The sequence below is a fragment of the Eurosta solidaginis genome, chromosome 3, assembly GCF_040869045.1.
Source record: "Eurosta solidaginis isolate ZX-2024a chromosome 3, ASM4086904v1, whole genome shotgun sequence".
Lineage (NCBI taxonomy): Eukaryota > Metazoa > Arthropoda > Insecta > Diptera > Tephritidae > Eurosta > Eurosta solidaginis.
Window position 1 is genome coordinate 264,947,181 of NC_090321.1, and position 25,956 is coordinate 264,973,136.

The following is a 25,956-nucleotide window of genomic DNA, read 5'->3' on the forward strand; positions in this document are numbered from 1 at the left end:
AATCGAATACGTATTTAAAAATTAAAAATATATTAATCTGCACGAAAAAATGGTAGTTTGTGAATTTTTTAAAGGTTGCGTCAAAAAATAAATGTTTACCCCATACCCACATTAGGGTGTGCCGAAAATTACAATATTATTTTTCGCTCTCACCCGAAAGCATCAGAGATTCTGTTTAAATAAAATATAGTAGGAGCTCTTAATTTTAATTTTAAGAGTTCCTCCACGGATCTTGGTTCGTCACATTTTGGCAAAATTTGAACCGGTTCATGAAACGGTTCGGTTCAAATGGTTACACTCTTTTATTATAAGTGCTAAATACCAATCAAAACTAGAGCTTACGATTTCTTTTCGAACACAAGCGAGATTTTCGAGACCCGAGAAATCGAGAACTCTACTTCTCGCGAGATTCTCGTTTCTCGAAGTACTCGTAAATCTCGCGAGCTTCTCGACATAAACTTAATTGCTGTATGTACAGTATTTGTACACTTGGTTTTTTTTTACTTGTGAATTTTTTTTTATTATTATATTGCTTTTCAATGACATTTAACTCAAAACATATTTATTATACATATAATTTTGTTCACAAAATTTTATTTTTTTAACGAGACATCGAGAACACGGCTTCTCGCGAGATTCTCGAAACTCGAAATACTCGTAATACCCGCGATCTTCTCGACTTTCAATTCAGTCGCTGCATTGGCAGTATTCTATAGGTTTCGGTGTTTTTAGTTGTGGTTTTGTGGAAATTTTCGCTTGTGCTCCAGAAGAAATCGTAAGCTCTATATAAAACAGCCAATGAATCGATTAAATTGAATGTCGAGAAGCTCGCGAGTATTACGAGTATTTCGAGATTCGAGAATCTCGCGAGAATTGAAAGTCGAGAAGCTCGAGAGCCTTACGAGTAGTTCGAGATTCGAGAATTTCACGAGAAGGCGAGACTCGCGAGAAATCTCTTCTCGAACAAGTTCGAGAAATCGTACGCTCTAATCAAAACATCTAATAACAAATATGGCATTTATATAATCACTGTTACTACAGTACCTTGGGATTGAATTTGTTTTCAGATATAAGATACATTGCCGGGGCTTTTAAAAAAGTCTCTAAACGGGCTATCATGGATGGGCATAACTTCATCGTCCAGCCTTAGCTAGGAAGACTACACATCCCAATTTCACACAGAGGCTTGCTAAAATGATTAATCAAGTTTTTTACATTAAAGCGCTTATTGAACTCAATCTTTCATACAAACTAGAAATTCTTAATTATCTCATTATTGCTTTATTCAATGCCTTATGGAGTAAAAAATCTAGTCTCTTTTGCTTTGTGTTTCGGATTTTTTTGTCAATGTAACAAATGACAATCAAAAATAAACTTTTTTCAATAATTTACAAAAAATAGAAAAAAAAAATTATTATTTTTGCAGCATCTTATAAAAATCGTAAAATTTTTTTGGGGCTGCTGACAGATGTTAGTTTATGAATCAAGTGTGGATATGTGAAAAGGAAAAATTAGTTATTTCATTAAAAAAATTGTGATTCAATTAAGATTCTGTGTGAAATTGGTTTAAGAACTATTTGAACTCATACTTAATTTCCAGCTTTGATGCAATTGCATACACAAAATAATTCAGAAAACTCTAAATAAAAGTTCGAAATTTTCTTATAATTTTCTCAAAATTTCGATATTTTTGCGAAAACTTTTTTGAGGTTGGTTTGCATAATTACAAAATTTAAAAATTGCCATTACTGTTTTCGTGTTCTCTGCTGTAGTTTTAGGAGCTTTCAAGTTGTTTATATTATTCTACGACTATATATTTTCATTTAATAAAAACGAAGACATTTTGACAAACTATACTAACACACAAAAATACGACAAAGCATGGGCAGAAAAGAAAATTCTCTTTTTTTTTAATTATTCCTCAAAACATGGATGTTGGCCGTCTAAGTTCGAAATTGGTCCCACCCCAAAAGGTTTGAAAAAAAAACAATTATAAATACAAAAAAAAAAACCTTTTTTTATATCTTTAAAAACTACTAAAAACCCAAAAAAGCAAGATTAAAAAATGTTCTTAATTTTTAGACTAGTATTTTTTTTTAAGTAAATATTCGATTTGCCAACAGTTTGATTACTCAGCTCGTGATAACGTAAAAAAACCTTCCACATAAAAACTGTGTTAGTGCAATTCCAAAAATTCAATTAAGTGAATTTTTCATTTATTTCTAAACACATAATTAAAAAATACATAAGACATACGTAAATGCATAAAAACACAGGTACATAGTTTATGCAAAATTGCCATAAATGACAATACAACAGCAACAACAAATGGAAAAAATTATAAAAAACTTAATAACAGCAAACAAAATATTTAGTGAGATTAACTTGAGCGGACGTGCAAAAGTGATATTGAATGAATTTTATGTACATACATAAAAACAGTATCTCATAAAAGAGAACGAACAAATAAAAAAGAACAAACAAATAAGGAATGGAACGAACAATTGAATCACAGACACAAAACACTGCCTTTTTAGCCTCTGCACATGATTTAAAAACTAACTCGTTTTATAGTTGGATGATTCGATCGATTTTTCGATAAGATTTGGGCTCAGGAAAAAAAGTTCCACTAAGCATACCCAAAAATATATTTTTCGAACCTGCGAAATTTCATTTTGGGACTTTTTTCGGCTTTGATTTTTAAGGCTTTTTATGACCTAATAAAAAAGTTAAATTTTACAATCAAATGAAAATTTTTTTAGTAGGTCAAGAAAAAAACCTTAAAAATCAAAGTCGAAAAAAAGTCAAAAAAATTTAATTTCGCAGGCTCGAAAATTATTTTTTTGATTTAATCGATTCAGTCTAATGTAAACGGCAACATGCCTACATCGGAATTATTCTAGACCTTAACTTAATTCTCTCACATAATTAAGTTATAAGTTACGTAAATCTACATATATGTATGTATATATACATATTAAGTAATATTGTTATAACAAGAAATTTTTGTTAAGAAATTTCCGAAATAAATTAAAAGTTCAATATTTAGCGCTAATTCGCGAGTTTATACATAAAATTAATAGACATACATTATGTTTTGTTTTTGTGTTAAGACTAATTCTGGTGAGAATTTGTGTGTGCGAGAAATTTTTTTTTTGTCCCAAATAACTCAAATATTTCACAGACAACAGCATAGAAATTTGCCAACCAACTACATAGTATATTAAGGAAGGCCCTCGATTTTGCAAAAAGGGCCCCATAAAATATTAAAATTTGTTTGTCAAATGTTCAGAAATTGCACAGATACAGAATATGTAAAGAGCATGACTGTGAGAAAAAATTTCATTTAAACCGAGTTCAGGCACAACGCCCAATTGAAGAATGTTTTTTTTTTTTGAAAGATTGACGATTTTTTAAGACAAAAAGTCCTGGCAATACTGCATTTGAATAAGTTACTTATACGCCCCGCCCTTTAAAACTAAGAAAAACTGATGCGTGCACGATACAAGAAAACAAGATACTTCAACTTTGTCGTATTTGAAATAAACTTTGTCAGTTGTCAGAGAAACAATTTGTCAAATGCTGGAAAAGCATTGCCAAATAATTATGTTTTGGAAATTTTTAATTTTTTATGGGGTATTTTTATTCAGAGCTGTTAAAAAGTCTGAACTGATGTCAATACAACTAAAAAGCTGCATCCAAATCTGTATACTCCGTTAAGGAGAGTGGTGCTTCTTAAACTCTGACCTCTTTAGTGGGAAAACCACCATGGAAACTATTGCTATGCAGTTTATTTGTCCCCCTCCAACATTCCGGGCAATGGATTGCGTCTCCTTTTTGTTCTGGGTGCATATTTATATTACTTATCTTTGCTTATTACGTGGACGGATATAAGTATGCGAAGTACCTCTCAATTCCGTGTCGGGTTTTGATTCTGTAACAATTCCGGTGCGTCTTCAGACTTCACCACACATAGTAGAACTTTATTTGGTTCTCTCGCATTATTCTGACCATGAAATTAAGCAGCTTCCTTTGTTCAGATCACGAAGTCTCAACAGACATTTGCCCATAGAAATTCCTGCGATCTATTAGTATCACAGATAGGAACTGCTTCGGCCCTCCGTTCATGATAGCTTCTGTGTCACATCACTTCGTAGCGGCTGCACGTTGTGCACTTCAATTGTGTTAAATGACGTATGTATTAGACTGGGTCGATTTGTATGGACGAAAGTTAAGCGATATCTCGCCATAGATTTTTTGATAGGATTTGGGCTCAGGAAAAAAAGTTCCACTACGTATACCCAAAAAAATAATTTTCGAGCCTGCGAAATTTCTTTATTTTGAATTTTTTGCTTCTTTGATTTTTAAGGTTTTTTTCACGACCTACTAGAAAAAAAATTCATATGTATACCCTGGCCGACCCAAAAATGTCAAAAAAACTGTTATCGCCAACGTTTTTAGCGGATATTTTTGGGTCGGACAGGGTATACATGACAATTTTACAATCAAATGAAAATTTTTTTAGTAGGTCCTATCGAAAAATGGATGACGCGAAAGCGGTTAATAAATCGACCACTAGACTGGGTATGTATACCACATTTTTCCTAAATAATGTACCTAAAATAGGGCTATCCGATACTCGAGATTCCTACATAGCCTCAGTAATTACATGTTTTGAAGGAAGTAAGTCTAGACGATTTGCTGTCAAGAATTGATAGGTAGGAGGGTTTCGCAGTTGTCGACGAAAACGTTATGTTTTGGGTTCAGTAAATTGTGGGTTTGGGTAGGGGGTTATTTTCATTCGATTTTATAATAGTACCATCTCGGCCTGTTAAAATGTTTGTGGAAGTTTCATCAAATTGAATTCCAGAAAAGCCAATGTTTGAAGAAGACTATACCGGCAGATTTTGCTGGTTCCAAATGTAGTAAGCCTCTAATATTCGCTACTTTCTAAGTACCTTTAATTATAAACAGGTAATATATAACAGGTTTTGTTCGTTTTAAGAACCCATTCTTCTTCACTACTTAACAATTTTTATATACAATTTAATTTAATTGAAGTAAACACTTTAATAATAGCTTTTCAATCCTTTCATTACCTACGTACATATTACAGACAAGAAAAAATCAGAGCTCATCTCATCGCATATGTCATTTTTTTTAATGTGTGTGTGGGTAAGTGCAAATTTTTTATAGCAAGTAGAGGTTATTCAACGCATTTAAGGGAATGAATAAATTACAGAGTTGACAAGAGTATTATCATTAAAAAGGGGTCAACAAAACATATAATCTAAATCCTACTGAAAATGAAAGCATTACATACTACATATATATACTAGGGTGTTCCTTCGTTGTATGGAGAAAAAAAGTGTTTAGATTTTCGATCTCACTCCATCGATGTCATTGCATAGAAGAAAACGACCAACAACAACCGTCAAGCAATAAATTCTCGAAATTAAACCGGATCGTTTGAAACTAGCACGTCGTTAAAGTCAAATTGAATAAGCTACAAACCTGCGCACTCGAAAAATTTCTGAAAATTCAAAATAAAAAGTGGAGCTTACGATTTCTTCTCGAACACAAGCGATATTTTCGAGACCCGAGAAATCGAGAACTCGACTTCTCGCGATATTCTCGTGTCTCGAAGTACTCGTAAATCTCGCGAGCTTCTCGACATAAATTTAATTGCTGTATGGACAGTATTTATACACTTGTTTTTGTTTTTTTACTTGCGAATTTTTTTTTGATTATATTGTTTTCCAATGACATTTAACTTAAAACATATTTATTATACATATAATTTTGTTCACAATATTTCATTTTTTTAACGAGACATCGAGAACACGGCTTCTCGCGAGATTCTCGAATCTCGAAATACTCGTAATACTCGCGAGCTTCTCGACTTTCAATTCAGTCGCTGCATTGGCAGTATTCTATACATTTCGGTGTTTTTTAGTTGTGGTTTGTGGAAATTTTCGCTTGTGCTCCAGAAAAAATCCTAAGCTCTATATAAAACAGCCAATGAATCGATTAAATTGAATGTCGAGAAGCTCGCGAGCCTTACGAGTAATTCGAGATTCGCGAATCTCGTAAGAAGGCGGGTCTCGTGAGAAATCTCGAAGTTCGAGAAATCGTAAGCTCTAATAAAAAGTTTAAAATTTTGCGCGCAATTGAAATCCTGGCACCTCTTCTATTTTATAATTTTTTTATTATTTGACCAAATTTTGTAATTTCAAATACGTTAGAAAGCAAAATCTGTAGAGGTTATTGATAATAAGTGAGAGACAACGCCGCTCACAATAAATAAGTTAGGCTGGACCAAAGAAAGTAAAAATACGCCCTTTTTACGATTTAAAACTCCCTGAGCAGCTTCTAAATCTTTTTGGATTGACCTTAAATTTTACACATAAAAATTTTAAGGCTATTGCAATGTTTCTGGAGAATGAGATCGAAAATCGGAACACTTTGAAAAATAAGGGCCACCCTAATGTAAACACACGTACTACGTATGCATATATGTAATAATATGTGCATATGCGAAACTGCAATTTCTGAATTTTCTTTTCCCATGTGCATAATAGCCTAACCAACAAATTTAAAATTTTACAGGATAAGCAAAAAACATTTTATTTTGTTGTTTTTTGCGTTTAGTTAATTTTATTTTCACATTCACTAAATTTGTTTTCAAAGCGACATTTATATGTTGTGACGGTGTACTTTACAATATCATACTAAAATATGTGAAAAACGGAGTTTCGAAAAATCTGTTGGTAAGAGCTTTTGTAAATTAAGCTAACGAATTATAGCTTTATCGGCCTAATCGATAACAGTTTTTTATCAATAACATCTGCTTCTATTGTCTTCACCACAGTTTCTCGTTTTCTTAAGTGTTAACTTTGCCGTGTGTCAACTTTAACACACTTAACACTCTGTTAACTTTCTTTATTGTTGTTTCACGATAAAACGAGAGATAACCCGATTTGGAAAACATAATTCGCTGGTTTGAAACTACTTTCAAGCAAAAAATTTAACAGAAAACACGTTACACTTTTTGATTTACTTTTAAAACCAGAGGTATCTACACTAGCAGTAAAAAAAAATGTAGCATCATACATCCCATGGCTTGTTTTGAGCCTGCATGAGTCGAGTTTTCCAACCGTGAAGCTACGACACGGAACAAAATGTTATAGAAAATAATCAATAGATTCTGGTTTAATGTGCTAATCGAATGAACTAAAAAAATACAGTAGTGAGTGGCAAAGTTAAAAAATCATTGTTTACATTGCTAAACCCTTTCACTACCATAGGGATTATTTACGCCCTATTTGAAGAAGAAAGCGTCTCATTGGATCTAATGAGTGTTTTCCTATCAGGATCAGCAGTTTTAAATTAGTATTTTTACAGTTTTTTTGACAACTACTATAGTGCAATGTGATTCCGTGTCATTTGAAAAGTGCGCCCATTTACGAGTGAAAATAGACTATTCTAGACCTAATTTGGGATTATATATCCCCCTCGATATGGTTAGGGTAGGAAAATTGTACATATTATGATACTGATGAACAAAAATGGGGCAAAATTCATTACATTTGAATAAATGATACCGATAGGCTAATGATTTCCAATCAATGGCTTTTAGGAAAACAAGTGGGATGTTTTATCATAGGACATTCGATTTTTATACTCAGTGTGCATTGCTCACAGAGTATATTAACTTTGATTGGATAACGGTTGGTTGTCGTTAACACGATAACTTGTCTAAATATTGAGATATTTTCACCAAATTTGGTACACGAGCTTATCTGGACCCAGAATAGATTGGTATTGAAAATGAGCGAAATGGGATGATATCCACGCCCACTGTTTATATATATAACATTTTGGAAAACACAAAAAAAAAAATGATTATTTAGTAAATAGTATACCTAGAATGTTGAAATTTGACGTGTGGACTGATATTGAGTCTCTTGATAAAAATTAGAAAAGAATTTTAGTATGGGCGTGGCACCGCCCACTTGTGATAAAATCAATTTTACAAATATTATTAATCATAACTCAAAAATCGTTAAACCTATCGTAACAAAATTCGGCAGAGAGGTTGCCTTTACTATACGGAATGCTTTGAAGAAAAATTAACGAAATCGGTTAAGGACCACGCCAACTTTTATATAAAAGATTTTTAAAAGGGTCGTGGACTAATAAAATAAGCTATATCTTTGCAAAAAAGAGCTTTATATCAATCGTATTTCATTTCCCAAGTGGATTTATAAAAATAAATAGGACAAACTTCAAATTTAAAAAAATGGGTATGGCCCCTTTTATGACTAAGCAATTTTCTTTGTTTCGGGAGCCATAACTCGAAGATCGTAATAAAATTGGGTACACATATTTTCCCTGTAGCAGGAAATATTTCCAGAAAAAATGGACCAGATCGGTTAAAGACCACGCCAGCTTTTATATAAAAGATTTTTTAAAGGGTCGTAGACGAACATAATAACCTATATCTTAGCGTAAAAGAGCTTTGTATCAATAGAATTTTACTCTCTAAATTGAATTAAAACATTAAATTGGAAAAAACTAAAATTTTTGAAAATGGGTGTGGCACCGCCCCTTTTATGACTAAGAAATTTTCTATGTTTCGGGAGCCATAACTCGAAGAAAAATTAACATATCGTAGTGAAATTGTGTACACATATTTTCCCTATAGTAGAAAATATGTCTAGTTAAAATGGACGGGATCGGTTAAAGATCACGGCAACTTAGATGTAAAACAAGTTTAAAAGGGTTCTAGACTAGAATAATAAGCTATAACTTAGCAAAAAATAGTTTTGTATCAATTATATTTCACTTATCAAGTTTTATTGTAAGGAGAAATGGGGAGACATTGTTTTTTTAAACGGGTGGTGTCACGTGTTATGTAGAAAAGTAATTTATCTGAAATGAAATGTGCAATTGAAGCTCACGCTGAGCATATAAAGTTCGGTTACACCCGAACTTAAGACACCTTTACTTGTTTCAAAGTGTTTTGTTTTTTGCCAAGTTAGGCACTATAGCTATTTCGAAAAATTTGCCTAATATGTGTCAGATCGTTACTTGTAGTACGGTAGTGAAAGGGTTAAATGGATAAATGGATTCTAATTTCGACTAGAACTTAAACTCCACACACCGCAGCAGACTAGTTTTAGATTTGACTCGGGAAACACAAAAAAAACCGGTGCTTTATGAGTATACGCCCCTCGCCATTGGTCGATATTGTCTAGCACGCGGTGGAAAGTTTAGAAATGCCAAAGTAAATTAGATATCTTCAATAGTTCTTTTTTCGGAATTTCTGAGAGTTACTAAACTGTTTCTAAAAGTTGATATTTGATGAGCGAGACACAATTTTTCTTTTTGTTTTTCATATTAGAGAAAAATTACAAAATTTGCACAAGGCGAGAGTTACTAGGACATGTTTCTCAATTTCACTTCTTCATCAGCTAGTTTATCGGGTGCTGAGTTTTGAACTCGAGTTCAGCTGCGCTCATATAGGTATTATGGCACGCTTTGTATATGTTGCTAAGTATTTCCTATTCCTAAAATTATAAATATTTCTTATAAATATTATAAATGTAAAGCCGGCTGGATAAATTTTGCGGGCCCAAGCCCCTGGGAGCAGTTACTTTATAAAGCGTTTGTATCGTTATTAAGTGTTGTAGCAATATTGACCTTGACCAATGATATAATTTATATTAGTCATAAAGATCGACACCTAAGCAGTTTTGAAAAAGCGAACAGTTGCATTTCCAACCGCCCCCCGATTTTGATGCTATTTTGGGATTACTTCTGTATTCTTTTGGGATCGCTTTATGTCTATCTTTGAACAATTTTTTGCTTATCCCAGGACTTTTTTTCCGGAAATTTTAAAAACTATTTTATGTTAGTTTTTGATATAAATTCTGTACCAATTTGGGATTGTGCTCTGGATCATTTCGGTACTATTTCATGATCGTTTTCCGAATAAATTGCGCCTGTATTCCGTATAATTTCAACATTATTTAGTAAACATTTCAGGATGACTTCAGGACTATTTAGTAATTGTTTAAGAATAATTTCGTGATTGTTTTGCGAATCTTGCAGCACTACTTCAATTGGAATTCGGTTAGTTCGGAATCATTTCGAGACTATTTCTATGTAGTCTCGGTATTGTTATCAGGATAATTTTGGGGTTATTTCGACGAATTGAAAAAATTCAAAATTGAATTATTTCGACATAATTTTGCGTCCATCTACGTATTTTTTGTAAGGGTAAGGACGCAAGTTTTATTCTTTGTAAAAACAAGTAGATTTTTCCAGACGTAAGCTTTTGTGCGTGCCAAATTTTTTCCTAGCCGTTTTAACGCGATTCAGTGATTAAGGTAAACAGAAGGAAATCCAGTTATGCAAACATTCAAACATTTCGGGATATCTGGGGCCATTTCAGGATCATTTTGAGGCCAACTATACCAAAAATTTCGGGATTGTTTTTGAGATCGTATTTGTTATAGAAGGAAATAAAATAATTTAAAAAAAATTTTTAAGTTAAACGGTTTTATTGAAAACAATACTTACATTAAGTAATAATAATACTAAAAGCTAGAAAATAAATAGGTAGGTCCTAGGTACTAGTCATCACACACCTCATAAATCTAGAGCGTTGATCAGACAATTAAATAAAAGCGTTGGGCGCGTGAAATTTCTAAAAATGTGAGGTGTAGCATAAGCTTATTAAGGTTCAGTTGGTCTTACTTATACATATAGGAAAATATCATTAAAAAGATATGAGCGGTTGACTATCAATCGGGCCACGCTTTTATTTATTTGTCTGATCAACGCGCTAGATTGATGAGGAGTGTGATGACTAGTACCTAGGACCTATCTAATTATTTTCTAGCTTTTAAATAAAATAAATGTAAGGCGCGATAACCTCCGAAGAGATCTAAGGCCGAGCTTCTCTTCCAATTTGCGTCGTGCTCCTCTTGATTTTTCCCTACAAATTGGCCGGACGGGACCTACATGTTTTATGCCGACTCAGAACGGCATCTGCAAGGCAGATGAGTTTTCACTGAGAGCTTTTTCATGGCAGAAATACAATCGGAGCGCTTGCCAGACACTGCCGAGGGGCGACCCCGCTTAGAAAAATTTTCTTCTAATTGAAAAATCTTATTTCTAAAATTTTGATGTTGCTTTGCCCGGGAGTTGAACCCAGGGCATACGGTGTGATAGGCGGAGCACGCTACCATCACACCACGGTGGCCGGTTTTTTTTTTTTTTTTTCTAGCTTTTAGTATTATTATTACTTAATGTAAGTATTGTTTTCAATAAAACCGTTTAACTAAGAAAACAAATTTTTATTAATTTTTTTTACTTAAGTTTCACTTACAAAATTTGAACTCGTGTGCCCCAAAGTATTTTCATTTCACTTCTACCGAACTGTATGTGATATTTGTTCAATGAGCTAAATCGATCTCGATCCTTGCGCCACCTGGTGGTGATTTTTTCATAGGTCGCTTTCTATTCATGTATATAATATGTGTTCCAAATATGAGCCACAAATATGATCCGACCACAAATACGTTTTTTTTAATATCTCGATCCATGCGCCACCTGGCGGCGACTTTTTTCCTAGGTCGCTTTCTATTCATGTATGTAATATGTGTTCCAAATATGAACCAAATCGGACCACAAATACGATTTTTTTTAATATATCGATCCATGCGCCACCTAGCGGATTTTTTTATTTTTATTGCTTTGTCATTGGGTTCTGAACTATATTCCTAGTTTCAAGCTGGTAGCTTATCGGGAAGTTACTTAATTTCAATTACAAAATTCGTAAACAACGTTACACAGAATAAAACCTTTTAGAAATGAAAGTTTTGGAGCTAGCGGGGGAAAATCGATCACTGCACCTCATAACAGTTTGGCGGAATATGGTGGTTAATCTGTGGGACTTATTATTATTATAAGTATTAAATTTATTACTATGTCGATTTACATGCTTTTATGTTTTTGTAATGTACATATGTACATATGTAAGTGTCTATGTATGTATGTGTGTGGAAGTAAATGACTGGCATAGTTCGCACTTTAGGAAAAAGAGTACAAAAGACAACAACACAAAAATGTCTCTGGTATTATTTTTTATATTATAATTACAATTATTATAATTTTCTTTTTTAAAGTATTTATGTATGTATGTACCATGTAAAAAAATAAAGATTTAAAAAGCTCATCTCAGCAAAGCGGCATACTCAAAGTAGCCAGATTGAGATGCAATGATTGTGCGCATGAAATAAATAATAAAAAAACTAAATCTACAAAAAAAAAAAAAAAACAATACATCAGAAGCGCAAAAATGTGAGGGCAGGAAAATATGCAGAAAATACGTAAACTTGAAAAAAGAAAAATAACTGTATATAAATAAAGAAACTGACAACTAAATTAATATAAAGAGAAGCAAAGGCAAACAACAAAAACTAAACATAATATTACAAAAAAAAGAAAAATTATTCAAATATAAATAAATAAGAAAAAGGAAAATGGAGCATTCACAGAAACTATTATTTTTGTTAGTCATCAAAAAAAACCGAATTTTTCCAGCTGAAAATCGATTAGTTTTTAAATCTGCTTAATTAACTTGTTAGAAGTTAATTGCTTTTATTTGTACATGTTTCAATTAAAAAGTTTTATCAACTTCTCTACTCTATACATGAGTGCGTACGCGTAAAATGCGTATTGGGCACATTAAAAAGGGAAACAAAAAGATATTTCACTATTGTTTAGTTTTGAATGGTTTATGCAAAAAAAAATTTGTTGCTAATTTGTTGTTAATTTTGGTATCATTTTCTTTTTTTATTAATATTTTTATTTTGTATTAATATGGCAACGCAATCAACATTCCAAAAGATCTCTACTAAAAAACAAATTGTGTTGGTATGGCTGTGAATTTTTCATTCTTTTTTGTTTTTCTTTTTAATAACTCACAAGTAAAATTGGCTTGTGTGCTTTATATTTAAACATTTTCTACAAAAGAGTGTTTTGTCAAAAGTAGTAAATATATATATAAATATCTAGTTTAAGTTAAAAAAAATTCTAATAAAATTTACTAACTATACGTAATTTGAATTTTTTTTGTAACCACATTTATACTCACTGTTGTTGGCGAGTAAATTTTCGTGTAACTTATCACGTTGATCCTCGAGCACTTCACCCAAATAGGCGGCAACTTTGCGCGTAATTTGCTCCACATAAACATCCAGCTTACCCAAATCATCGGAGAGACCGACCAATTGATCGAGTGTACCCACCTACAATACGGTACAATGGTCAAGTGATAGAGAATAGCTACACGGTTAGAAATTTTGGGCTAAATTTTAAACTTTTTTACCTTCATTCAAAACCTCCCAGTTTACTACTCTGTTATCTAAATTTATTAGGTTTAAATTTTAAACATAATTCAACAATTTGCCGTAAACCTCGAAATTGTTTTTAAACCAAACTCAAAAAGTTTAAAAAATTGAAAAATAGAGATTTGTAAACACCTTTGGTTTACTAACAAAACCCAAGACCCTAAATTTATTGCTGAAAATCTAAAAAGGAAAAATTTCATTTGCTGCAAGTCCAAGATTTTTTTACGAAACATTTTGTTACACATATCGCATACTTAGATAATAAAGGTGCTAACTCAAAAATCTAAAATTTTGAAGTTATGCATAATACTGCGTTCCTAAATACAGTATATACCACTCTATATACTCTACTAAATATTAGGTCCGCTACTTTCCCAGATAGGCCTAGGTAAAAATTAAAAATTTCTTTGAAGAATATGGGGAAATCAATCAGTTTTTGCCTATTCTGAATATTGAGTTTTTTCGAGTTGATCGCTGTTGTGATCTAGGTCTGCAATATGAGGTGTTAGGATATATTTTATTATATAAATGTTATAGCTCAGGAAGTAGAGCAAGCTACTGCAATCCGCGGATTGTCGGCTCGAAAGCAACCACCGTCCACTATGTTTTTCTTTTTTTTCTTTTTTTATAACTGCAGGTGTAGTCTTGTCTAGTTTAAAATTGAAACCCAGTTCTGCTTGCTCAGTTTCAGAAAGACGGACATTATTTAAATTTTAAAACAAATTTGGATTGGTCACACAAAAAAAAAAATTAAATTTTAGGCTCAAATGTTTAACCGTGTAGTTACTTAGTACATAAGTGTGTCGAATTTGTTGTATATTGTACATATATTTAGGAAATTCAAAAGGCCTCGTATTCGCCGTATGTGGTATGCTGTAATCAGATTTTATACATACATAGTCCAGCGAATTAAAACGCAGCGACTATGCTGGCTAGGTCATGTTATGGGAATGAAAGTTGAAGCTCCGGCCAAAAAAGTGTTCTTATCGGAACGTGCCAATAAAAGCAGAGGAAGACCCTTACTCCGCTAGAAGGACCAGGTGGAAACGATTTAAATTGCACTTGGTGTGACCAATTGGCGCAAGTTGTCTCAACGAAGAAGCGACTGGTGCGTCTTGTTGGACGACCACAACCCTCTAAAAACCCATTAAGCGCCAATTAAGAAATGAAGAAAGGTGTTTGTGAAAGAAATTTAAATTGTCGGCTCTTGAATTGAGGTAAAGCATTTTATCAAGATAAACGCCATCCAATCAAGTTTGAAAATCCACTATATTTTTGAAGTGTTCAAAAGAAATTTTGACCGTTTTTTTTTTTTTTTGAAAGCTAAGCTACAAAATTACTTAACTTCTTTTCGACAAGCTCTGTACATTCTCTGGATTACATCTGTGTACAGAGTCATGGGACTTGGAGATAACTGTATGGTGGTTGAACTAGCAAGGCTAAAACGACCAAACCAAGCTTTTAGTATTTCAACAAAGTAAGTGTCTCAAGCTCTATCTACTACATGGAAGGGTGTGAATTGAGGCCAACGGCTACAAAGTCAATTCACCTTATGACCTCTTTATATAGCCACAAACTCAGTTGAAGTTATGACCATATGAAATGGTTATAATGTCAACAAGATTGATATGATGACCAACCTACTTTTCTGAAATGGCCATAAAACCAACTCTTTTTTCTCTCAAGTGGCCATAAGGTCAATTATTTTGTGGTACCATTTTAGTGCAAAATCGGATAAAAACCTGACCCAATGAGGTCCTCTCTGAGAAAAGTACTTATTCAACTAAACGTTTACAGAAACTTTGGAACAAAACGCTTTTTCTCTATATTCCGATCACACTTCATTGAATAATCGGAATAAAAACTAAGCCGGGGAGGATTCCTTGAAATAATAAGAACACACTCAACTAAACGTCTAACCAATCCTGCAGAAGTTTCTTCTTTTGTATTAATCTTAAAGGGCTGTATATGGTCTTTTTTCCGAAATGGTCATAATTTTTTTAAATGGACATAAAGTCAAATTAAGAAAAGCCATGGCCATTTTAAGTAGTTATAACGTCAATTGACCCTACCTATCTAATGGGGGCAGAAGAGGCTTTTCACATTTATTTTTTTGTAAACCTCACGATTGCAGCCAACATAAACAACAATTACAAAAGTTTAAATAATAATATTCGAGAATGTGAAGATTGACAAATGTCAAAAGTGATATAGAAGCATCGAACGTTTTAAATGACTCAGCGGTTTAAGGAGCTTAAACTACTACCGCTGTAATGCTTGCCTGTGGTAAGAAGCGACCAAAATCCATAGACCCCAAGATAAGATGGGCCAAGTACCACAAGGTGTTAGTACTAAAGTGTACCAAATTTATATCCGGCAACCCTCCCCAAGTCTTTAGTTGATGAAAGGGACGTTTCGGAAGTGAATCAATCAGAATTGCTATGTCGGTTGTCGAAATTTCTTTATGTCGACTTTAAAATTGTCAAAGATCATTCTCTTTTTTATTTATGCAAAAACAACATCATTGACTTTTATAAAATGTAATAAAAAGCTTATTCCCACTACATGATTCAAATTGATTTGCAAAGTTTTCCTCCTATTGCTTAAGACAAAGCTAGTTAGTCTTGTCATTATTGTCATGAAATTGTTTATCAGACTGATGACGTTGTTAGCGCTATTGTCGAACAATTGTCGATTTTTAAATATTATTTTAGTTGCCTTTAGTCATCTATCTCATGTAATATTTCAGAAAAAATTACCATTGTTGATTGTACCACTTCTATGAAACAGATCTAGATCTTGGGCATGTTTTCGCCTAGACTTATAAATATTTTTATTGTAAAACAATTACCTTCAAATCGGGTATATGAAATTTATAGTTGTTACATAAATTGTTTTGTTTGCTGGTGAGATTGTTCATGGTGTCGAACGTTTGTTGGCATGTTTTGTCGCCAGGGGCTGAAATAAGCCAATACTCGGACATATTGTTGATTTCTGAAAGAATATAAAAGCTTTCTTAACGATTTAGCATGCATATATCGACTGCTGTGTGAAATACAACCCTATCTCGCACTTTCGATAACGCCCTATCTCAAAAACTGTTGGAAAAACGCACTCAAAAACATTGAGTCTGATTAAAAATTCAATAAATTTTGACATGAGAGGAGTTTATGGAAAAAATTCTAAGATGGACCATTTTCAGCCGATAACTCTGAGACAGGGCGTTTTTGAAAAATATTATGTAATAGAGCATTTTCGAACTGGCAGGTGAGATTGGGTGATATTATTCTACTCATTCGTCGTTATAAAATTAAATAAACATGCATAACGTAATTTTACATATTTTTTTAAAAGTACACTTTCAATAGCATAAAAACACTCATAAACAGTTCTACCTCGTAGTGCTTTTATCATAGCATCAACTATCTTTCAAAAACAGTTAAAACAACTCACGAATATGCAATTATACTTCAAAAAAGATAAATTGCAGAGGTTCTCACTAATATTTATCATTTACAGTGTACTCTCTCTTAAACGGACACCTAAGGGACTGCTAAATTTGTCCGCTTATGAGAGGTGTCCGCTAATGAGAAAAGTATTATTGACGAATGTTTAAACAGTTTTATTTCCAAAACAAGAATATTAATACATACAAATAAGACTGAGTTAGGAGGTTCATAAAGCTTTGTTCATAAATTAAAGAATAAAGTTTTGTGAACAAAATATTCAAAATAATTGTACGGAAAGTTATGTTGTGACGTTTTTTGAAACTTTCCAGCCAGCCGGATGATGCAATAAAATCCACGTAATTGAGTCTCACTGCAATTTCTTTAGCTTTGCTCCTTATAAGTGTGCCTGACAGAGGAATGCTCTTATTTCGAGCCTTCACAAACCATTCGTAGCACAATTTATCAATATTAAGGCCTTTGGGCTTTAGCAGACTCCTTTTTCTCTCCCGGTTGACGTCAGTGTCCCACAAACTTAAAATTTGATCTTTGTTTTTGATAATGCTAGCAGCTTACGTTTTGCTGATCTTACATTTCTTTGCCAACTCTCGTACACTTAGTTTTTCTTCCTTATGAATTTCAATGACATTAACTTTGTGTCTTTAACATTCAACACTACTTTAGGCATTGCGATTCACGTACGTACACACACAAGAAGATGCTAACTACGTGTATGCAATAGGTACATACATTTTTGTGTTTTTACTGTATTGAAAACAGGTTCTTCGTATTTAGGGGATTCCCCTACATCCATGCACGCATTAGTGAATAAGTAACAGCTGTACGAATATGGTAAAGAGTAAATGAAAAAAAAGTGTTGTAAGCTGTCCGGTTATGGGAAATTAAAAATCCCTTTGGGGTAAAAAGCAAGTGTCCGCGTCCTGTTATGGGAGGGTTGTCCGCTCAAAAGGGAAAAACTCAAAAAATGTTTAAGAATTTTTTGGTACTGAAAAAAGTGTCCGTTTATGAGAGGTGTTCGCTTAAGAGAGGTGTCCGTTAGGAGAGAGTAAATTGACTAAGTTTATTTTACCCTTGATCCCAAACGAAAGTTGTTTTTAAAACGCTTATATCAGCTTCAAATTTATACCGACAAGTGCACCCGGTAGACTTTATCCAGCCCGAAAATTGCTATGCCGGCATTCAGAAAGTGAGTCTCGTTCCCCTGTTCTTTCTCTATACCAATTTCGTCTACTTTATCCTCCATTTTTTTCATATTCTTGTCCATCCTTTACTCCATTAAACTACCCCCCACTCACTATCTCACTCCCACTCGGACTCACTTTCATTCTCAATCCCACTTCAATTCTCTCTGTTATTCCCACTCCCATTCCAGCTCTCACTCTCAATCCCTCTCCCACTACCACTCCAACTCTCGCTACCACTTTCATTACTACTCCAACACTCACTTCCACTCCAACTCTTACTCTTACTTCCACTGCACTCTCACTCATATATGGAATCCTTCTTCAAACAATAAGGAATTTAAATTTTTTCTAATAGAGGGCGTGGTACCGCCTACTTTTCTCAAAATAAATTTCTAAGACATCTTTGAACCATAATGAACGAAACAAAAAAAATTTTCGAAATAGGTTAAGCCGCAATTCATTTATATATATGTATGTATATCTATTTATATATAAAATCATTAAAAAAATGTTACGTATACGCACCGGCACCTATCTTTTCAGGTGGTACGGATATATGAGCATTTATTTTATTTTCAATTAAACTTACTTGTATTTTGAATTTATCTGTCCCGTAAGCCACTAGAAGCTTTTTAAAAATATAAATTTTACGTTTTCGTCCGAATAGTATGGAAAAGTGTACTAGACCTGCACAATTATGCTTGAGAATAACCAATTGTATTTCGGAAGTCAATGTACTTCTTCAGAAACCGTAAAATTTATTTCAAAAAAGTCAATAGCACTTCCGATACCATAAATAGTTTTTCATAAATTCTTCATTGAACTTCAATTTCAGAATCTGAAAATGTACATACGTAGGTGAAGAAAGAGAGACGTGAGTACCAACTATTCGTGAAGTTCGATGTGTAAACTTGCAGGTGTAGGTTTAGCAAAAAAAAATTTTTAAGTTAACTAGAGCTCGCCCCAAGGTACAAGTTAAGCCACAACAGAGGTTTCTTTACCAAAACCAAATAATTTCAGGTTATTTGAGAAGAGCTCCGTCGGTTCGTATCCGATACTCGATACCAAGGAGTCATTGTTTTATGCTCAGCTTATAATAGATACTGAAATTATCGTCGACTTGTCGGCTTGTTAAGGCCAAGTTATCGGGTTCTAATTTGATCGGCATATATTTCATAAGAAACCGATGAGCCGTCGATAACAAATCAACAAAACGCTCGTAACAAATTCATAACACTACGAAAACAATTCGACAACGTTTTGATGAAAACCCGGGCCCGTATTACGTGTTACGATCGGTGATGGACATTGTTTTGCTTTATATAGCAATAGCTCTGAAATGGTGGATCAGATTAATGGCATATGCGAACTACCGACAAATAGTACTCGTTAGATACATAACTTATTATAATTTTTAGAAATAGTTTCACAGTTGCATAGTTATCGCTTGATTGAAAATGATTTTTAGTCATTGATCGCAACACGTAATACGGGCTGCGATACTAAACTGTTAACACTGCGACAACAAATTGGCAACCCTGCGATAACAAATCGATACCGTTTTGATAACCTATCGAGCACTGTTTGATAACAAACCAATAACATGTCGTTGAAAAATCGATAGCACTGGAATAACAAATTGCTAACACTGCTGTAACAAATCGATAGCTAATTGATAACTGATCGATTACAAATCGATAGCTCATCGATAGCTTCTCAATACCAAATTGATAACTCATCAACAAATAAATGGTAATTCATCGATAAACTTTTTTGATAATAAATCAATAGCTCGTCGTTGAAAAATCGATAACACTAGAATAACAAATTGTAAACACTTTCATAGGAAATCGATAACAAATCGATAGCTCATTAATATCTTATCGATTACAAATCGACAGTTTATCGATAACGAATCGATACCTTTTCGATAAAAAACTGATAACTCTTTGAAAAATAAATGATAATTCATCGAAGACTATTTGCTATCCATAAAATATGTTTAGCACATTGATAGCTCGTCTTTACCATGCCGATTATATAACAATAACAAACCTATAGCTCGTCGAAAAAAATGGATGACATGCCACGATGACAAACCGATAATTCTCGATAACAAATACCTAACCCTTCGATTAAAAGTTGATAACACGCCGGCCGTGTTCGGTTGCGGATTCCGTTTTGCAGCGGATTTGAATACAAATGTTGCCATTCCTCATTTCCATTAACTGATTTGCTGTCTGATTTCGCACATATCATCTCTATCACGTACATACCCTGAACTCCGCAGTGCGCAGTTTTTGTATTGCTCTGGAGTAAAACTGATTAGGTCTGAAAAAATATGCTGAGTATTTTCTGAAATACAGCTGATTACTATGTCATACCAATTCCACACAGATGGTTAATGAAATAATTAATCAAATTTTCTACATTAAGGCCCTTATTGAACTCAATATTCTATACAAAACACAAATTCGTAATAATTTCATTATTTCCTTATTGAATGCGTAATGGAGTCAAACAATTTTGCTGTCAATGTAACGAATGACAATCAAAAAAAAATTATTTTGAATAATTTACATAAAATAGAAAAACATCAAACAAATTAATACTGTATAACAAGTGACTATTCACTGTATTTGCTGATTTCTCAACTGCACGTGGAATACGCGTTATTATGAGTCAAATATATACATATTTATAATAAACAAGTAAGGAAGGCTAAGTTCGGGTGTAACCGAACATTACATACTCAGTTGAGAGCTATGGAGACAAAATAAGGAAAATCACGATGTAGGAAAATGAACCTAGGGTAACCCTGGAATGTGGTTGTATGACATGTTTATCAAATGGAAGGTATTAAAGAGTATTTTAAGAGAGAGTAGGCCATAGTTTTATGGATGGACGCCATTTAGGGATATCGCCATAAAGGTGGACCAGGGCTGACTCTAGAATTTGTTTGTATTTATTCATCGTTGTAGCCGGTTATAGTTTTTGTTATTAATTGCAATTAAAGAAATATATACATAAATATCGAAAAAAACTGGTCATTACGGACAATAATTAAATTTGTGTGTAGATATTTTGAAGTGGCTTTAATTCAATGCAACCATGTGCTATTTGAGCGGGTTTTGTGCATGTACGACATTTTTCATAACTGATTGGTACTAGAAAAGTGTGTGCACACTCAGCAAAGGCTGCAATGTGAAAAACGGTAAAACGGTACGGTTGTGTTTATTTCTGCTCCTTGAATTTTGCATTTTAAAATGGTAAAACTATATTCAAATACTTTTTAAGAATAAATAATGTGTGAGACAGAGACTCAAAAAGCGGAAGCAGAAGTTGGTTTCAAGAATATTATACCAAATAAAGTTTGATTTTTTAAATTTAATATATTTGCGAGAAAGTGACTCTAAATAAAGAAAGCAAAACGCATACACTTACAAAGTTTGATACATATATATACATATATTCATTCTGTATAAAAAATGGAGAGTAAATGCGACAAGTGCAAAAGTACAATACGTGGAGAAGTGTCAAAAATTCGTTGCGAAGGGGTATGTGGGAGATATTATCATTTAGCACCAAAATGCTCTGGCATAGACCAATACAGTGTTAATAAATTAGACGAATGTGAAATGCTTAGATTTATGTGTAATGATTGTGTGCAGTATGTGCATAACGTAGATGACATTCTAAAAGACATGCAGATGGTAGTGAGCAAAAATGGCAAACAACTATCTGAGTACAGGAATGAATTTGATAATGCTCTCAAGAAACATGAAAAAGAAATAAAGCAAGTTTTAAAAGCAGTGGAAGTTGCATTTAGCGACAGAATTAAGGCAATGCAAAAAGCGCAAGAATCATGCGAAAAGAGTGTTGTAGAAGTAAACAAAATACGGGAAATTGCTGAAGGCTTCAAGCGAAGCAGCGAGCAGGTCTGTGATGAGTTGAAAACAAACAAGGATGACAATAAGAAAATGATTGAAGAAATAAGTAAAGAGAATAAAAAAATGTGCAATGAAATAAAGAAAAATGTTAATAGTGTTGAAGCCAAAGTGTCATACGCAGCGATAACAAAAAATGATGGACAAAAAAAAGAAGTGTTACCAGACTTTAGAAAGAATCATCCCCTAATTGTCAAGCCGAATAAAAAGCAAAATATAGAAATAACCAAAACTGACCTAAACTCGAAAGTTGATCCTAAAGGGCTGCAAATAACTAATATAGTAGCAAGGCAAAGCGGAGTTGTTATTGTTGAAAGCGAAAATGACCATGAGCGTGACAAAATAAAAAATGCCATTGAGAACAATCTGGGAAATAACTATGAGGTTAAGATTCCCAAAAAAGTGAAACCAGCAGTCATGGTGACTGGTATACATTTTAAATATAGCGACGAGGAACTGGTGCAAAGAATTAAACGACAAAACATTTGTTTAAGTGAAACGGACATCAAAATTTTTAAGCAATATGAAGTGAAAAAGAACGCGAAAAACTATTATAATGCTGTGATAGAAATGAATGTTGAAGCGTTCACAAATGTACTAGCTGGAGAGAGGCTTAATGTAGGTTGGGAACGTTGCCGAATATATGATGCAGTGCAGGTATTGTGTTGTTTTAAATGCAAAGGCTTCAATCACAAAGCGGCTGACTGCAAGGAAAAGGAAGTATGCACAAAATGCTTGGGTGAGCATAAACATACACAATGCATAAAGGATGCAGTAAACAAGTGCATTAACTGCATACGAGCAAACAAGGAGCTGAATCTAGGACTTGACGAAAACCATGATACTCTGGATAGAACTTGTCCCGTATACCAACAAAAACTAGATGCAAGGAAAAGGAAAGTTGTTTATTAGCAACCAAAGAAAATCCTTACAGCAGCGCAAAAGTCAAAATATTATTTAAATCGAGATAGCAATATATACAACTTGGAATGCATTTATCTTAATATTAGTAGTATCATAGCTAATAAAATCGAGCTGGAACGTCTTATTGAAATAAGAAGACCAAGTATTGTGTTATGTACGGAAACGTGTACAACAGAACATATCTTGGATTCTGAACTTAGTATTCCGACATACAAATGCATTCGTTGCGACTCTCAAAGTAGGCACACTGGCGGTGTTGTCATGTATGTGAATGAAAATATACAATTTAGCATAGTTTGTAATAAAGCTATCAACATGAATGTGTGGTGCATTATTGTAAAAATAAACAAATGCGCGTTAAAATGGAAAATCGGTGTACTATATCACTCACCAAGTAGCAGTGACTCCACCTTTATTACTTATCTAAATGAAATCATCACTGAACATCTCAAGGAGGCGGATAATAATTTAATAATTGGAGATTTTAATATCAATGTAAATGTATCGTCAACATACTCAAACCAGCTAACAAGTTTATTTGCACAAATGGCAATGATACAAAGGATAAACTTCGACACAAGGATAACAGAGTACTCGTCTACAAGAATTGATTTGCTATTCAGTAACAATGATAAAGTTAAAGCAGTAAATATAGGTGAACATCGCATTTCTGACCATGAGACAATCCACTTCGAAGTGCCAACAACAAAGCTTTGTAAAATGAGAAGGTATGCTACTGTTACATGTTGGGAGTACTATAGTGCTGAAAATCTTTTAACTTTGCTACGAACATGCGATTTCAGCTTTATGTCAATTTCCGGAGTAGAAACTAAAACTAAAGCCCTAAACGAAGTTGTAACTGTGGCTATGCAAGCACTGACTTATATAAAGAGGACCCAAATACAGATAAGAAATAAGTGGTACGACCGAGAATTAACAAACCTGCATAAAAGAAAAATCGAATCTTATAAAACTGCTCGAAATACTGGATTTTGGGACGAATATAACGTCATTAAGAAAATATATAAAAGAACCATAATTTATAAAAAAAAGAAATACATGGAAGATAGAGTAAATCATAACAATGGCGATATGAAACGTATGTGGAAGTGTCTAAAAGACCTCGTCGAGCTTAATGATGTTAAAAAACATATCACTAAAATTGTAATTAACGGTGAATGCCTGGAAAATGAATATGATATAGCTAATGCCCTAAATAACTTTTTTATACAAAGTATTGTTGAAATTAATGATAGCATCGAAGAAATTGTAAATGGGGATGAAATAAGCGCAAATCATAGTAATCCATTTGAAACATTTAAATTTACTGACATTGTAGTGGACGATATTATTATTATCACAAAATCACTTAAAAACAAATATGGCGGCGACAAGCTTTTATCGGAGGGTGTCGTTAAAGATGCCATGACATATACTGCTAATTTCTACAAAGACATAATTAACGAATCCTTAAACAGCGGTATTGTACCTAGTTACTGGAAAATTTCAACAATAATACCTGTTGAAAAAGTAAAAAATACAATGAAACCTGAGGAACTACGTCCAATTAACACGTTACCTACAGATGAAAAAATTATGGAGACAGTGGTGAAGGATCAACTTGTGGCATACTTAGAGAAGCACAATGTGATTATCCCAGAACAATCGGGATTCAGGAAGATACATTCTTGTGAAACAGCGTTGAATATGGTAATTGCAGATTGGAAAGAAGACATGGCGGACAAAAAATTTACGGTGTCTGTCTTCTTGGATTTAAAACGGGCTTTTGAAACTGTCGATAGATCTGAGCTATTGGACGTTATGTTTAAAATTGGTATAAGAGGAAAGGCTTTGGAATGGTTCCGGAGTTATTTGGGTGACAGAAAACAGAGAACGATAATTGGAAAGGAGGTTTCATCAGTGGTGGATGTTAACATTGGTTTACCACAAGGCTCGGTCTTGGCGCCAATATTGTTTACATTGTATATCAATGATATCAAAAGATGCTTAAAATATTGTAAAATACGACTATTTGCGGATGATGCATTGCTTATCATAAGTGAAAAATATGCAGAATGTGCCATGCTGAAAGTACAAGAAGACCTGGACTCGCTATACAAATGGTTATGCCTTAGAAAACTGAAATTAAATGTCGAAAAAACTAAGTTCATGATATTTTGTAAAAACACCAATATCATAAGTAACAATAGTTTAAATAATATTACGCTGAAGGTAAAAAACATGGAAATCCAAAGAGTAGACAAAATTAAGTATTTAGGAGTTTTGATTGATGATAATCTAAATTTTGGAGAGCATGTAACTTATCTGGAAAGGAAAATTGCACAGAAAATAGGCTTCATGTATAGAACATGTAAACATATCAGTCAAAGTCATAAAATATTGGTATATCGTTCAATTATTGAACCACACTTTATTTATTGTCCTACTATTCTGCTATTAAGTAATGATATATATATTAAGAAACTTCAAATACAGCAAAACAAGGCAATGCGATTTATTTTAAAATGTCCTCCAAGAACGCCAAAAATTGTAATGCTCAATAGATTAAACTGGCTTAGTATTAAACAGTCAGTTAGTTATTTCACATTGAAATTTATACACCAACTTAGGTTAGGAATGTTACCGAATTACCTGAGTAGTAAAATACATTATAATCATGAAATCCACAATTATGGAACAAGAAATTGCAATAATATAAGACTGCCTAGAATAAGAACTGAGTTCGCCAAAAGGTCTCTTGAATATTTAGGGTATAAAATGTATAATGAGTTACCTTCTGATTTGAAAGACTGTGAAAATATTAGTAAGTTCAAAGAAAAATTGTTTTTATATTGTACGTCACTAAATGTGACATGAGTAGTTATGTTTAATTTCTTATTTTAACCTAAACTAGGTCTTAAAGACCGTAATAATAAATAAATAAATAAATAAATACGATATGGGTATCAAATGAAAGGTGGTAATGAGTATTTTAGAAGGGAATGGGCTT

General features: G+C 33.2%; 1 protein-coding gene across 2 annotated transcripts in view; it reads right to left on the minus strand.

Moving 5' to 3' along the window:
- Vha44 (V-type proton ATPase subunit Vha44) overlaps positions 1-25,956 on the minus strand; it is a 166,326-nt gene that overhangs the window by 38,303 nt on the left and 102,067 nt on the right. For both annotated transcript variants that reach the window (XM_067776292.1, XM_067776291.1), the window contains exons 2-3: positions 16,276-16,418; positions 13,169-13,322 (exon numbers count right to left, since the gene is read on the minus strand). In XM_067776292.1, the coding sequence (XP_067632393.1) occupies positions 13,169-13,322; positions 16,276-16,407 (286 nt within the window). In that variant the 5' untranslated portion in view covers positions 16,408-16,418. The remainder of the gene's footprint in view (positions 1-13,168; positions 13,323-16,275; positions 16,419-25,956) is intronic.